Source organism: Lethenteron reissneri, chromosome 21, assembly GCF_015708825.2.
Source record: "Lethenteron reissneri isolate LAM-NWPU_2019-01 chromosome 21, ASM1570882v1, whole genome shotgun sequence".
NCBI lineage: Eukaryota > Metazoa > Chordata > Hyperoartia > Petromyzontiformes > Petromyzontidae > Lethenteron > Lethenteron reissneri.
Window position 1 is genome coordinate 10,866,348 of NC_083799.1, and position 15,580 is coordinate 10,881,927.

A 15,580-nucleotide genomic window follows, 5' to 3' on the forward strand; every position below is an offset into this window, starting at 1 on the left:
AACTTTCCTTTTACTTTCATTACACTATGTAACACGATTATTGTTCCTGGGTAGTGTTATTTTCTTATTGCTTATGCCTCAATAGTATAGAAAATGGCTATTATTCATACTCTTAGTTCTTTCGGTAAAGTCACGTAGGTAAAAAATGAAATTAGAATTTATAAAAAAATAAAATAAAAATCACGACGTTTCGGAGGCAACACAAGTCTCCGTCATCAGGTGGGACCGTCACAGCCAGATTTGCTGCATCAAATGAAGCAGGGATTCAAGATGCAAGCTCTTAAATACAAGTTAAGGGGGAGGAGAGGGGGAGGAGAGCTTATCAGAATGTGGTAGCCAATGAATGAAACGTATCGGGAGGGGGGGCGGGGCTAAAAGAGGGCACGAGGTGCTCGTGGGCGTCGACGTGGACGTGTTTGTACGCAAGTCCCTGTTGTTGCACATGATGACGTATTGGAAGGGGGGGGGGGGGCGTGATTTTTATTATTTTTTATTAATTTTAATTTCATTTTTTACCTACATGACTTTACCGAAAGAACTAAGAGTATGAATCCTTGCAGTCACGAAAGCTTCAAATCTAGAATTGCCTATTATTCCCCCACGAACTTGGCTCGTGACCAGGACTTGTGAAGGAACGACACAAATGCACACACCACGTTTTCTCATTGAAAATAGGTACATTTCAAAATATCACTGTCCTGGTCACAAAAGCAAAGTTTATGGGGAATAACAGCCAAATTCCGTACTTTTGAGGCATAAGCAATTAGGAAATAAAACTACCCAGGAACAATTTTTTTGCTACAGTGTTATTAATGGAGTGAATGGTTAACTTTGCTTTTGTGTCCTGGTCACAAAAGCAATGTTTGTGGAGAATAATAGCAATTTTGTGTACGTTTGAGGCATAAGCAATTATAAAATTACTACCTGGGAACAAAAAAATAACACTAACAAAATTTAGTTTTTGTTAGTGTTATTATTCCATGAATGCAAAGTAGGAATCATGTAAGTGAACTCGTAATCTCTTTTAAGAAATTATCATGACCACCGTCTATAAAAAAAAATCTCCAAAATTGTGCACAAAGTAAAGCGGACATCTTTGATGCGGGAGAAATTTAATTGACGATTCAATGAATGTATTACGTTGTGATGTCCAGTCGTGGTTCTGTAGATTTAAATTGAAAGCGGCACAAAAGTACCGTTCCAAAACAGAATCACACCGGCTACCCACATTTTTTTTCATTCTCGGTGTGAAATAAGCATCTCATTTGACTTATATCGTGAAATAAATTACAAGTAATCTTACGGAATATAAGTTTTTACTACAATAGTACAGATCAATATTTGTGAATAACTTCTGAAATGCTAATAAATTACACATCTTTTACTATGATGCATAATTTATGCAATCGTCAGTCAATTCATACTCTGACTTAATTTCAAATCAAATTAAGGACTGGAGTTCACTAATTGACACATGAGGGGTTTTGCGAGTGGTTTTAATTTTTTTCATATTTTACATGTACAACTTTGTATTTCAACTTTAGCTAAGGATATGTCTCTATAACATATGACAGTACATTAAAATAATGAACCTCAACCTACATAAAATTCACAGCAACATATGAACATATAGATATGAACAAATAAATAAGATTAACATATTATCTGTATATTAAGCAGTTGCATTCAGCTGTATTTGTTGAAACTGTTTTATTAAATACAAGAGTGACATTCAATGGATTCTTGATACCATTGCAATGACAGCTGAACTTTGACCTTGCACAGAGAGTGCATGTCCTTAGCGTGAAGGGTTCTGAGCCAAACAATATTAGCCATGACGGTAACATGATAATTACAGTGCAGCAACGATTGCTCAAGGAAAATATAAAAAAAACCCCGCTTAACATTTAGAAGCAAAGTCCAAAAATATCAGTTTTCGAAATATGTCGACGCGGCCAACAATATAAACACACAGTGCTGATAAACAAAGATTCTGGGAGCATCCAGAATCTCATAATTCATGCCACTGCCTTCGTCTGGCTGAGCACGTCGAGAATACCTGTGGCCGTAACGCAATGAAGTTGCACGTACGAAAAAACGGATAAGCGCAAGACTTTGCAAATTATCACACTCTCGGTAGATTTCATAGCCTGACAAGTTGCAATTGGGCTAAGAGTGGAGACCCATTTTCTCCAAGTTGGTAGAAGTAATCCAGTTCCGAAAAACTGCTCTTCAGTGTTACAATGCCCCAGTGGTGCTCTTTCATCGCTTTGCCGTAGTATTTCCATGGGTAAATAAGACTTTGAATGACTTTCATTAAATAAGACATTTCATAATTCAGTAACCTGTCTTTGCAATTTTGGAAAGAAAATGCAATGTGAAAGGAGCATGACACTGGTATTCATTTTCAATACTGTAATATATTTTTTATTGACTTTTCCACTAGATGGCAGATATATCACGTGATCAATAATGGTGGTATCAGTGCATAACTGCACGTTAGAAGAGGGTACACATATACAAGAGGAAGGTATTGAGGAATTGTTCTGAAATGTGACCCTATTTATGCTGCTATGCAATTCATCTTACTCATCTGTCGTCCAATATCAACCTTTCGGGTGACGTTGGATGAAGCCAAGGCATCAACTGCACTCGACATCACAAACATGTTCATATCCTGATTGCAGCCATTCCACCCATTTATAATTGTTGCCACAATAGGCAGCCTCATTCTTTTGATACATTTCACTTAAGAGGACAAAAATGTAACAGCATACAGCTCTTCTAATGTGTAGTTGTGCAAGAGCACTGACATGTTTTATCGTCTGCCATTTCACGGTAATTATACCAAAATATTGCTTGAGTATAAAAAATAAACTGACGAGCAACAGCTTAAATTATCATTAATAATCTTTTACTTATTAAAACAAACACCCACATGGTTGCTTTATAACATTTGCATGACAGCCTTCCACTAACCAACACACAGTCGTCAGTTCATTAAAATGTTCATAGCTCAAGATTAAATCCTGCAGATATATATACAAACGTACAACCGCGCTCAATGAACAAAACACGCCCTGCAATCAACCACTTAAAGCCAGAGCTCAGCGTAAAAAACGTCTCCGCAGTCCCAAAGAAAAGCGGTCACATGTGTACAGAACAAAAGCAGTTGCGTAACGCCGGGCCAAATTAGCGACGAAAGCCCAAGGAGGAGCAACGCCACGCCCATCAGTTCCGCGCTGTGAACGGCTCCTGCGGCGCATTGAGTGTCTCCACCAAGATGTCGAGCAACTGCCTGTGCCTTTCCTGGGCGTCTGCGGGGAGGGCTCCGGGCTCGCTCGACGCCAGCAGCTCACACTGCATGGAGCGCAGGGCCTCACGCAGGCCCAGGAGCAGGCGTGCATCCTCGTGACGGCACGCCATGCGCACCAGGTCACCGTCTCCCACCGTCAGCAGGACGTCACCATCCCCCTCTGCGCCGCGACACGAAGACGAGGGGGGACGCGTGCCCGTTAAAGAGTGGCGCTTCGCTTAGACTCTTTCCCGTTCCGATTGACGTGCGTGTACGTCATCAGGTTTCCTTCCGATTCCGTTCAAAATGAAACCGGAAGAAAAAAAAATTACTACAACTAATAGAATGACTATCAGTAACCGAGGCTCCCACAAGGCCATGCTGGAGGATGTGTTGCCCGGTTTAGCACCGGCTATCATAGAGCGCGGTCGTGTCGCTACGGTTCTCTGCGGTGAGTACAATGTCTTTAAAAATAATGCCGCTACGCCTCTCTAAATTAAATTAACGCTGAGCCGTTTGCGCTTTCCGAGATTCAGGGGTGAACGGGACCCATCCTGAAACTTGCAGACGTCTCAGAACGGGAAAGGGCTAAATACGTCAGTCGCATTACAGCGATACACTCCGCTGCTCCCGACGCGGTTATCTGGCTTGACCACCTGAATGTGAAAATGTATGAGAATAAGTTTTTCCCCTTTAATCTGGCAACAAAACAGGTGTAAAGTTGTTATAACACCAAACTGAAACTTTTGCAAGGAATCATGTCTGCATTAACCACAATGCTTGTGGTCGGAGGTGCGGGGGAAGGATGATAAACTAAACACAAAAAACAGTTCTAAAGAAATGAGTTTTCAATCTAGATGATTTAAAAGTGGCTTCCTAATATCGGAAGGAAAAGCTTTCCAGGCGGCCGCAGAAGCACACCTGACAGCACGCGATGCAGTGACCGAGTCGTGGTGTATATATTTAAACTGCTTGCATAACGTACTGTATGATAATTCAAGGCAGCACATTACCTCTCCAGTGAATGGGCGCGTCCGTCATGAGCAGCAGAGCCAAGGGGTGAACCATGGAGCTATCGCGCACGAACACCCTGCCGTTGGACTTCATGGCGCTGTAATAAACCAGGTAGCGGCTACGGAACTCCTCCTCGGTCCTACGCCACAACATGAGAACATACAGAGTCACCACGAGCAGACAGATGCTTTTACTGGTAGGAACCTCCTGGTTACACCAGCCCACAGGGGATTATTGTGTCCGTCCGTCCGTCGTGCAGGGAGGGCCTGGGTGGGGAGGGACTGTGTGGGGAGGGGCTGGGTGGGGAAGGTGGGGAGGGGCTGGGTGGGGAGGGTGGGGCTGGGTGGGGGGTGGGAGGTGTGGGGCTGGGTGGGGAGGGGCTGGTCACCCCGTGGTGCCCTTATAAAACTCAACGTTTAACCTACTCACGCCGGCTTGTGCCCGCCCTCACAGTCGGGCATATTTGCGGAATAAACCACGCCGCCGTTGACCCTGGCCATTGACTGAGCAACCCAACGTTGCTACCAGCTCCCTCCGCAGGAATGTGTTTAAATGTGCATCAGTGTGGTTGAGAGTTTGTTGAACACAACTCTGGAGGTGGCCGTGAAGTCAGAGCGCTGACCAGCACCACTGGGTTCACTGGCCCGTGATTTCACTGTAGCAAGTTGTCTCAACAAAGCATCGTGTTAAATTCGTTTTTCACTTAGTTTGGCTAAATTCCAGCCAGGAGAATGAAAATATTGGTATTACTGTCATGCAATAAACACCAATGATATATACAACTATTGTGAATGAAGGCCGCTTAAAGGCTTATTCTGAAAAAAGTGTTTATTGCAGTCATGAAAACTTGATTTGAAGCTTTCCTGATTGCAGGAATTACTCATTGGCTCTTTCGGTAAAGTCACGTAGAAAGAAAATAAATTAAATAATAGAGTACGATGTTTGGATTGCAACACAAACAACCGTCATCAGTCATGGTTGGTTGGACACATGGGGTCCCATTGCTCTGAGAAATGTATGAAAGTCTGTGAACGTGACCACTAACCTATAACTCTCTAATCTTTATCTCTTGTTGATATCTTTCTCGCTCACTCACATCTCACTCATCTGTATCTCATTATACTTAATTCAAGCAAGAATGACTCCCACTGATGAGACGCTGTATTTCGAAATCGGTTCAGACTTGAATCAATGCTGCTGAGGTTGTGCACTCGCAAGGGCCGATGGGTTGTATTAAAATACAGCGAAGATAGATATGAGAAGGAGGCATATTGTTGAGCTCAGTGGTTCTCAAACGCGGTTATGAGGACCCCTGGAGGTATGTGGCAACGTCCCAGGGGGTAAGTGTGAAATTATATCATACATGAGTCATTGGCGAATAAGCATTTATGAATCTGCCAATATCAAATAACTACAATTAAATTGAAATCCACATGGTAACCTAGAATTATATTAAATACTTTTCTAAACTCCTTGATCGTAAACAAAGCGGTTTTCGAGAGCAATCAGGAGAGCATCGGTTGATTTTTTTTATTCGCCTGCAGTTCCTAGCTAGTTAGGATACCTTGCCAAATGGTCAATTGGTTAAAATATTGACGTTCATTATTCATGCATTTATTTCTGAGAACCATGCTGGGTCAGGGCAAGGTGTGAAACAAAATTCAACAAGGGGGGGGGGGGGGGGTAACCAGTAGCCAATAAAGGTTGAGAACCACTGCACTAGCATATACATTTTGTATCTTTTAACGTCTCAACAAACCACATCTCTCAGTGGGCCACTCCAAGAGTTTTCATGAGCCAAACGCAGAGGTCGTAAACGGGTTTTGATTCCTTACCCATACCCGTACCTGGCCGCACCAGAGTCGCAAATGGGTACCCGTACCTGGCCGGGTACGGGTACTCGTTCCCTACCCGTACCCATACCCGAAATGAGTGACAAACGGTTACTTACCAGTGACTCACGGCCTACCCGTACCCGTACCCGGCCGCACCAGGGTCGCAAACGGGTACCCGTACCCGTACTCGGCCGGGTACGGGTAGCCGGGTATCAGGTAGGGTACGGGTATCGGGTACCCGATTGCGACCTCTGGCCAAACGTAGCCAGTGGAAGAACCCTGGTGTAAACAATGCTCGGGCTGCTGAGTAGCGGTGGCCTTGGTAATTGCTGGTTCTGCTCCCGCCGGTCGTACTCACTTGTTGAGGGTGCTGCTGTGCAGCAGGACCCTGCCGGTGCGCGTGCGGCACACCAGGCTGTCGGCCCGCAGCTTGCCTTCCCGCGTAACTTCCCCTAAGCGCAGCTGGGGTACGGAAGCACGCGGGGACACAACCGTGATTGACAATTGACAGCAAACGGGCAAAAAATACGCACGCAGGTGCATCAAACAACGAGCTGCTTCGCAACCCGGGAGCCACTGCCACCCCTGCGCGCAAGGCAGGGGACGCATCTACACATTTTAAAATAGGTGTTCTACTCACGAATGGTTCCCGGTGGTTATCAGTTTGATTACAGATAAAAGCTGTGACGTTCACCCTCCACTTTGCAATGGACAAGAGGAGTTCGACTGCCACTATAATTGTATTACATCTACGCAATTACCCGCTACGGACTACCATGTATTTCAAGTTTTCCATCATCAACATATTCAGCATTTCTCTCATCTTGTTGAAGGGAGAAAAACGCACGTAAAAAAATATCCATGATCTTTGTTCGAAGTTTTTGAAAGGTGTCTATTCGTGAAAAAGTACACATTTTTGGGGTATCTGGACACCGACAATGTTCACAGTGGCTGTGGCCCTGGTGTGAGGTGAATGCTGTATGGAAGGTGTCCAGTTCCTGGTGCGAGGTGAACACTGTACGTAAGGTGTCCACAGTTCCTGGTGCGAGGTGGACATTGTACGGTAAGTGCGTGTCCAGTTCCTGATGCGAGGTGAACGTTGTACGGTAGGCGTGTGTCCAGTTCCTGATGCGAGGTGAACGTTGTACGGTAAGTGCGTGTCCAGTTCCTAGTCTGAGGTGAACACTGTACGGTAGGCGTGTGTCCAGTTCCTGGTGCGAGGTGAACGTTGTACGGTAAGTGCGTGTCCAGTTCCTAGTCTGAGGTGAACACTGTACGGTAGGCGTGTGTCCAGTTCCTGGTGCGAGGTGAACGTTGTACGGTAAGTGCGTGTCCAGTTCCTAGTCTGAGGTGAACACTGTACGGTAGGCGTGTGTCCAGTTCCTGGTGCGAGGTGAACGTTGTACGGTAAGTGCGTGTCCAGTTCCTGGTGTGAGGTGAACACTGTATGGAACGTGTGTCCAGTTCCTGGTGTGAGGTGAACCCTGTATGGAACGTGTGTCCAGTTCCTGGTGTGAGGTGAACACTGTATGGAACGTGTGTCCAGTTCCTGGTGTGAGGTGAACACTGTACGGTAGGCGTGTGTCCAGTTCCTGGTGTGAGGTGAACACTGTATGGAACGTGTGTCTAGTTCCTGGTGCGAGGTGAACACTGTACGGTAGGCGTGTGTCCAGTTCCTGGTGTGAGGTGAACACTGTACGGTAGGCGTGTGTCCAGTTCCTGGTGTGAGGTGAACACTGTATGGAACGTGTGTCCAGTTCCTGGTGCGAGGTGAACACTGTACGGTAGGCGTGTGTCCAGTTCCTGGTGTGAGGTGAACACTGTACGGTAGGCGTGTGTCCAGTTCCTGGTGTGAGGTGAACACTGTATGGAACGTGTGTCCAGTTCCTGGTGCGAGGTGAACACTGTACGGTAGGCGTGTGTCCAGTTCCTGGTGTGAGGTGAACACTGTATGGAACGTGTGTCCAGTTCCTGGTGTGAGGTGAACACTGTATGGAACGTGTGTCCAGTTCCTGGTGTGAGGTGAACACTGTATGGAACGTGTGTCCAGTTCCTGGTGTGAGGTGAACACTGTATGGAACGTGTGTCCAGTTCCTGGTGCGAGGTGAACACTGTACGGTAGGCGTGTGTCCAGTTCCTGGTGTGAGGTGAACACTGTATGGAACGTGTGTCCAGTTCCTGGTGTGAGGTGAACACTGTATGGAACGTGTGTCCAGTTCCTGGTGCGAGGTGAACATTGTACGGTAGGCGTGTGTCCAGTTCCTGGTGTGAGGTGAACACTGTATGGAACGTGTGTCTAGTTCCTGGTGCGAGGTGAACACTGTACGGTAGGCGTGTGTCCAGTTCCTGGTGTGAGGTGAACGTTGTACGGTAAGTGCGTGTCCAGGCGCGTACTTGTATAATGTTGGGGTAGAGGGCAGCAGCCAGCACCCCCAGCACGAGCTCGGCTTGGCGGCAATACTCGTTGCACAGTGCCTCGTCGTGCAGGCATTCCGTCGTGTTTTCTACTAAATTCGCATCGTGAATGCCCTGTGAGAACTGCCTCATCAGTCCTGAAACAGCAAGATACACAACAAAAACCCGACGTAAATATTCCGTTCAAAAGCAATTTTTGGTTTTCCGATTTGCAGGTTGTCTCAGCACCCTGGCCTGAAGTTACGGAGCGCGGTACAATGCAGTGGTAATCCTAGACACGAGATTGATACTGGTCACAGGAGTGTGAAATTTCCCCTGCTGGGTCAGAGTTGCCAACAGGAATGAGTGCCCAACGCATTGTTTGTTTGAGGAGGAAAAAATATTGGGTATAATTTGTGTGGGGGCGAAAGTCTTGAAAATGTGTCAAACACATTGTATGTATGTATGTATGCTGAACTTTTTTTGCACTGCACGAATATGTGCCTCTGACTTGACTTATAATAACATCGCATTAGTAGTGTGTGCAAATGCTCATACGACTATTCACCATTAACGACATCGTATTTGCTTTGCAGTGGTGTACTCATGCAACGAGCGACTCAGCAGCATACCTGTCAACCCCTTATGAGTGCCTACCTTATTATTGGCTAACTCGTGCTCTTAAAATCTCAACGTTCATCCTACAAAGTCCCATCACAAGGGAGAAACACGAACAAATAGACAAAAAAATGCTTGCCCGTATTGAAACGGCTGAATAGCCGTATGAATCTGAAAACTAAATTTCAATGTACAAGGATACGGGGTAAACCATATGGGTTGACAGGTATGCAGCAGTGTGTGTGTTTGACGCGGCGCCGCGTGCTCGTGGGGGCCGTCACTCGCCCTGCACATATCGGACGGCGGGCGGGTGCAGCATGTTCTCCGCGGCGCAGTGCTGCTCGTCGGCGCGATCGCCGTACGCGTGCCTCCACTCCTCGAGTGCGTTCACAAAAGCCAGGTGGTCGCTACGAGTCTCTCCCGCCAGCAGCCGCCGTGCCTGCGAACACATTGCGACGAGGTTGGGACGACAGTGGGACGAACGCACTCCGGTGACGCGAGGGCGACCAATCGCCCACGGTGGCAATGGGTAAACTACGCGACAGGGTTACTGCACGTCATTGTTGGAAGGGGTACAGGAGTAGAGATGTCCGAGTGCGAGAGACGTCTGTGACAGGCCTACACATGCTTGTACCGCGAGTACACCAAAGGCTTTAATAGTGACAGCAGGAACGCAGGCTACCCTCCTTCATGATTCAAGCCGATGTAACTGAGATCGTGCATTGAACTGTGAGTGCTACGGAAAACAACATAGGTGTTCAAGGTAGCTTTAAAACACCGTTTGTTACAACATAGCGCATTAACGTTGTTTCAGTGGGTAATTATGTATAGAACAGGTGGAACGCTCACTATACATTAGGATTTAGTAAATTCTTCAGACTTTAATTTAATATGCCAATTTGCTGAATCTTGCTATGACACATATGTAGTGGGTACGGACGGAGACTCAGGCTTACTAATTGAGGCAACACATTTATTAACCTTAACACCAACACTATTAACACGAAGGGGTAACTGCCCCTTTACCAGATAACCTGTGGTGGTGGACCACCAGACTAGCTACTCTAACACTCTGAGTTAGCAACAACGGACCCGACCCCAACTCGGGTCCGGGTCCACGTGTTGGAGAATCCTCTCCTGGCGTAGAACGTAGATGTCTTCATGAAGACAAGAGCTGGGGACCCGGATTTTTATCCTGTGTGGCGGGGTTCGCTCCGCCTCTAGCCACGACCCCCTTCTCGAAGTCTCGAGGAGGCTCTCCTCTCGACACGTGGTCCCCCCAGCCCCCCCTTTGGGGGTCCCCGGGTAGACACCTCCGGTCACATGTCCTCCGGGGTCAACCAGAGTGCCGTGGCCCCCTACAACCCCGTTCCGAGGCCGGCACTCTCGCCCCCTATCTCGTAGAGGCCCGGTACTGCATCCCCAATCAGCGGTGTCCGTGGTGGCAATACATTGCATGGCGTGTCTTTCCAGGCTGGCCACACACAGCGACATGCAGCGATGTCGCTACACATATACAAAAGGTTTCTGCATGATTGGCACTACAGAAATATAGTTCCTTCATCAGGGTGGAAGCTGATGTGAAAATGTAATGAAGCACGGCAGGTAGGAGCACTCCCACAGCAAGAGGCATTTCAAATAAATGAAAAAGCTAGCGGCGACGCTAACCTTGAATGCGTTACACTCGAGACTCATCAGTCCCTCAGGGTCCTGACGCCCTGACCGGAGTCACTCGAGCGCACATCGCCATGGCGACGCAGCAGGGGGAGGGGCTGACGCGACACCACTCGCCGACCACAGCTCGGGGTGGGGGGGGGGGTGGCAGGGAACGCGCCGCACTCCCACGCACACCTTGTTGACGGCCGCACGTTGCTGCAGGCCGCTCTGGAAGGGGTCGCGCGAGAGGCTGGAGATGATGACAAGCACGGGGTAGAGGCAGCGGAACAGGGTGGCCAGGACAAGGGCTTTGGCCAGTCGGGGCTCCACCGCCATGTGGGCGAGCCGAGCGCCCAGTGGGGTCAGGGACTCATCCATCATCAGGACGCCTTGGGTGGAGGAGAGGAGGAAGGAGGGGGGGATGAGGTGGAAGAGGGGGAAGGCAGCGGCAGGAAGACGAGTGAAAGGGGAGGGGAAGAGGCGAGACGCACACGAGATAAGAAATGGGGAAATTAAGAATTGGATGAGGCAGTGAGATGGGAAGAACACAGGAGGAGCAGAGGGGAAAAGAGGACAAAAAGCACAACGGTAAATACAAGATAAGAAATGTTTCTTAAAATATTAAGGAAGCAGTTTTAACGTTATATGTTTAAAGCACATTGTTATGTTTGGGACTTAAACAACAATTTTAATAATAATGCGATTTAACCAGGAAAGTCGAGTCTTAACCAATTTTCAGGAAGAAACTCTCATTGTGCAATTTAACCAACTCAAACAGAATGCTTGGCTTGTGGGAGAAAATTATAAAGAAAACCTTCACAAGAGGGGACACCATTCAAAGGACGGCACAGATAGATTCAGGAATCCATTCACTGTGCTGCCATCCCCTGGTCATTTCACAAACTTTGGAAGATTTACAATTCTGCGTGACCTGCGTGATCCACCAACCCTTGCCAAAAAAGATTCGTATCACGGGGAGTGGCGTAGCGTGGTTGGTGTGGACGTGGTTCAATCAAATGATAATTTCCCGACACTTAGTTGCTCAGTGCCCAGGCATCCCGGCCCATGGGCACCGAGCGGCTGATCGCAGGGGTGCGCCACCATACCTGGGCATCAGTGCACATGTGGTATTAATGAGAAAGCAAGACCAGGATGAAATGCGGCGTGCTAAACCGAGAGCGGGACGCTACTGGTGCCTCATCCTGGCCCGTGTAAAGAAAGACGAAGATCCCCCGTACAGCCTGAATAGACTGTTGGGGCAAGTGCTGTTAGCAAGCACCTATGAAGGCCGGCACAGCACACGAGGGGTTGGGTGGCCAACACCACGCCCAGCTGCCTTTGTCCTCCCACTGGTGTTGTTTACACACCACACCAGATACTCATGGGCCTAGGGGAGGGCTCATGATCAGTTCAGATAATCGTCACTGCGGTTGACTGTGAGCAGGAATCGAACTCGGGTCGCCGGGTTCATAGAACAGCATGCTAACCACTGCGCCACCGCTCCCCACCCTGGTGCACACATGCACACACAGTGTTACCGATCTCCTGCAGGATGCTCACAGCCTCCTCCACAGCGTATTTGTTCGGCCGGTCCAGCGCCTGGTCCAGAAACTGTGCCGCCTGCACATTGCACAACGACGACGCCATCGTATCATCACACCATGAGTACGCCTCTCCCACGTGGCAACCCGAGCGCTGGGGAGGCTGTCTACATCCGCGCCCGTCTGCGCAACCACGTGTTTGGTGTTTTCAATTTTAGTCACAGACTTTGTCTCGTCAAGCAGTGGATTTGTATTGAAGTCTTAATCTGGATTACGTTAAGTCATTCTCTTATTCTCCCCCAATAAGTGAACACATGACATAGTTTTATTTAAAAACATCCAATCACCATTTTGGGCTCCACCAGTACACTGCAGTCTCTAAATTATCATAGTCTGCGTCTTCATTCATACGAGCTAATTTCATCTAATTGTAGGTCATGCTTTGCTCGTTGGGGAGTAACAGAGTCATTGTCACGCTTGATGATTTTCGTCCATTCATGGTCATTGTCGCCTAAGTAAAATAGAACATTTTGTTGAAAAAAATAATTTCGGCAATACAGTAATCCCTCGCCACTTCGCAGTTCAAGTTTCGCGGCCTCAGTGCATCACGGATTTTTCCAACTGATTTAAAGGCCTCATTATACCTGTGCAGTAACACCATCATCATCATCATTCATCATCACATTCATCGAACTGCACAGGTCTGTCATCGTCGTCATTGTCATCGTCGTCGTCGTCATTACTGGAGTTAAGTCTCAAGATACTACTGTCATTGGTGAGTGTAGAACACCATAATACGTATCGTATGAGAGAGAGAGAGTGAATGTATAATATTAAGGTTTTATAATTAAATAGATTTAAGTAAAATATATGTGAGTGAGTGAATGTATAATATTAAGGTTTTATAATTTAATAGATTTAAGTAAAATATATATATAAAGTATAAATATACATATTTTAAACATTCTGGTACCCACACACACATATACGGAAATTCCTAGGGGGCCAATCCTACTTCGCGGATTTTCACCTATCGCGAGGGGTTCCGGTCCCCATTAACCGCGATAAACGAGGGATCACTGTAATCTCGTTCAGAGAAGAACTGTGGACCGCCGCTCACCGGGATGTGCGGTGTGTGCAGCTTCACTTGCAGCACAAGGCTCTCAAGCGGCGTGCGCAGGATCTCTGGCGTCTCGAACTCGGGCATGGCGGCAAATTGCTCCTCGGAGAAGAGGTGGTAGGAGAAGCCGGGCTGGCAGCGGCCTGCCCTGCCTCGCCTCTGCACCACATTCGTCTTAGACACCCACACCGTGTCAAGGCACGACACCTGCGTGGCCACACACGAGTTTACGTCACACGCGCGGCAAACACAAATGACGCACGCTGCATCGGCGCTTCCACCGCCTCTCGCCTGTGCTGCACCGATACTTTGGAATGCCAATCAGTCACCTGACACCCCGCACATACACTCACCACTCACACTCATCACGTGCACAGTCAGCACTCCGATACCTGAAAACTCTCTACTCTCACTCGCCAGTCAGTCGTACGGCCTGCCCATTAGCACCGAGTAGGAGGCATCACTGCACGCAGTGCACTAGCGGGATTCATCCAAAAGGTGGAGCCACCACTCAGGGGAGTGAGAGAGGGAGCTCTGGCCATACCTGCGTGCGCATGTCATACTGCTGCAGCTTGTGGCAGCCCGTGTCCACCACGTGCACGATGTCGTCGATGGTGATGGCTGTCTCGGCAATGTTGGTGGCGAGCACCACCTTGCGCACGCCCTCCGGCGGCCGCTGGAAGATGGCCTGTTGGTCGACTACCGACAGGCTTGAGTGCACTGCGGGCCGTGGGGGTAGGGGGTGGGAACAGCGCTGGCATTAGCACTCTCGTAGCGCCACCCGTGCAGCATCACTATGTTCATGTGGGTATACTCACGTGGAGACGGCCAGCAATATTCATCTCGCTGCTCTATAACGTTTTCGCACTGGTGCTTTACAGCTCTTTGATGTGTTTTTTTTTGGGTTGTACCGCGTGTTGGTCGGGACAATGTCTGACGTTTCGCTCTACTTGTTGGCAGCTTCTTCAGGAACAGAATATTCAGTCCCGAAGGAATTCACAATTCCCATTTCCTGTTGGATATTTTTTTTCCAGCCTGTTCTAACTGAAGTCAGATTTTAACGTCCAAAAACTATTGGATCGAGGAGAAGGAAGTGATGGAGAGGCATGGTGGCACCAACAGCACTGGCCGTAACAACCTCTTGATCATAATCCTGACCCTCTGCATTGATGTCGATTACTGTACCACGCACGGGAGTGATATAAACCTTTGGCCTCAGCCTGCAATACAATCCGATCAAATTAAAATGACATGCTAAGCATATTTGTCATCATGGGACCTCCTTTGCCAGTACCAAAATATGAGAATAGGTTTTTTTCCACTTTTTTCTAGCAACAAAAAAACACTTTTCACGAGGAATCATGTCTGCATTAACCACAATACTTGTGGTCAGAATGCAAACAAAAAAACACTCTAATAACATATGCATTGTCTTTGAAACTGATTGGTCCACACCAGAAACAGCTTTCTTTTGAGTCTCGTCTCAAACGGTGTTAGACCAGAGGACGCCAAAAGGCGTACAAAAGGTGTGGACCAATCAGTTTCAAAGACAATGCATATATTACACTTTGGTTCTTTCAGTAAAGTCACATAGAAAGAAATCAAATTAAATAATAATAGAATACGACGTTTCGATTGCAACACAATCAATCGTCATCAGGTACGAATGAATGAGAAAACAAACCTGGGAAACTTAAAAATATAATGCAATACAACACAGAGAATCGGCTAACATAACAGTCAACACCCTACCTGGTTGATTACGTTCTTCCAAAGATTGCTAAATTTGAGAGAGAGACATAACACAGACACGGAGACACATAGACAGACACACAAGCAGAGGGAGACTCACACAAAGGCACACAGAAACAACGCCTATGTGTCGAGGCCTTAAATAGAGAGGGGGGGTGGGGCAGAGGGGGGGGGTAGAGAACAATGAGAGAGTTGTGTGGAACAAACAAGCACGGCCTGCCAAAAGCGGACAGAGGAGCTAGGCACTGGACTTCTAAACAAACAGGCACGGAGAAAGCAAATGTAGTAAAATTAGGAAGTGTAATGCAATGCAACACAGAGTCGGTTAACACACAGTTAACGCATAGCCTGGTTG

General features: G+C 47.5%; 1 protein-coding gene across 1 annotated transcript in view; it reads right to left on the reverse strand.

The window, feature by feature from the left end:
* Positions 1-1,480: 1,480 nt before the first annotated feature.
* The window catches only part of DHX30 (DExH-box helicase 30), a 28,610-nt gene continuing 14,510 nt past the window's right edge, over positions 1,481-15,580 (reverse strand). The window contains 9 exon segments of the mRNA XM_061555804.1: positions 1,481-3,476; positions 4,309-4,448; positions 6,503-6,606; positions 8,539-8,696; positions 9,442-9,595; positions 11,008-11,201; positions 12,351-12,432; positions 13,474-13,680; positions 14,018-14,193. Coding sequence (XP_061411788.1) covers positions 3,232-3,476; positions 4,309-4,448; positions 6,503-6,606; positions 8,539-8,696; positions 9,442-9,595; positions 11,008-11,201; positions 12,351-12,432; positions 13,474-13,680; positions 14,018-14,193 — 1,460 coding nt within the window. The 3' untranslated portion in view covers positions 1,481-3,231.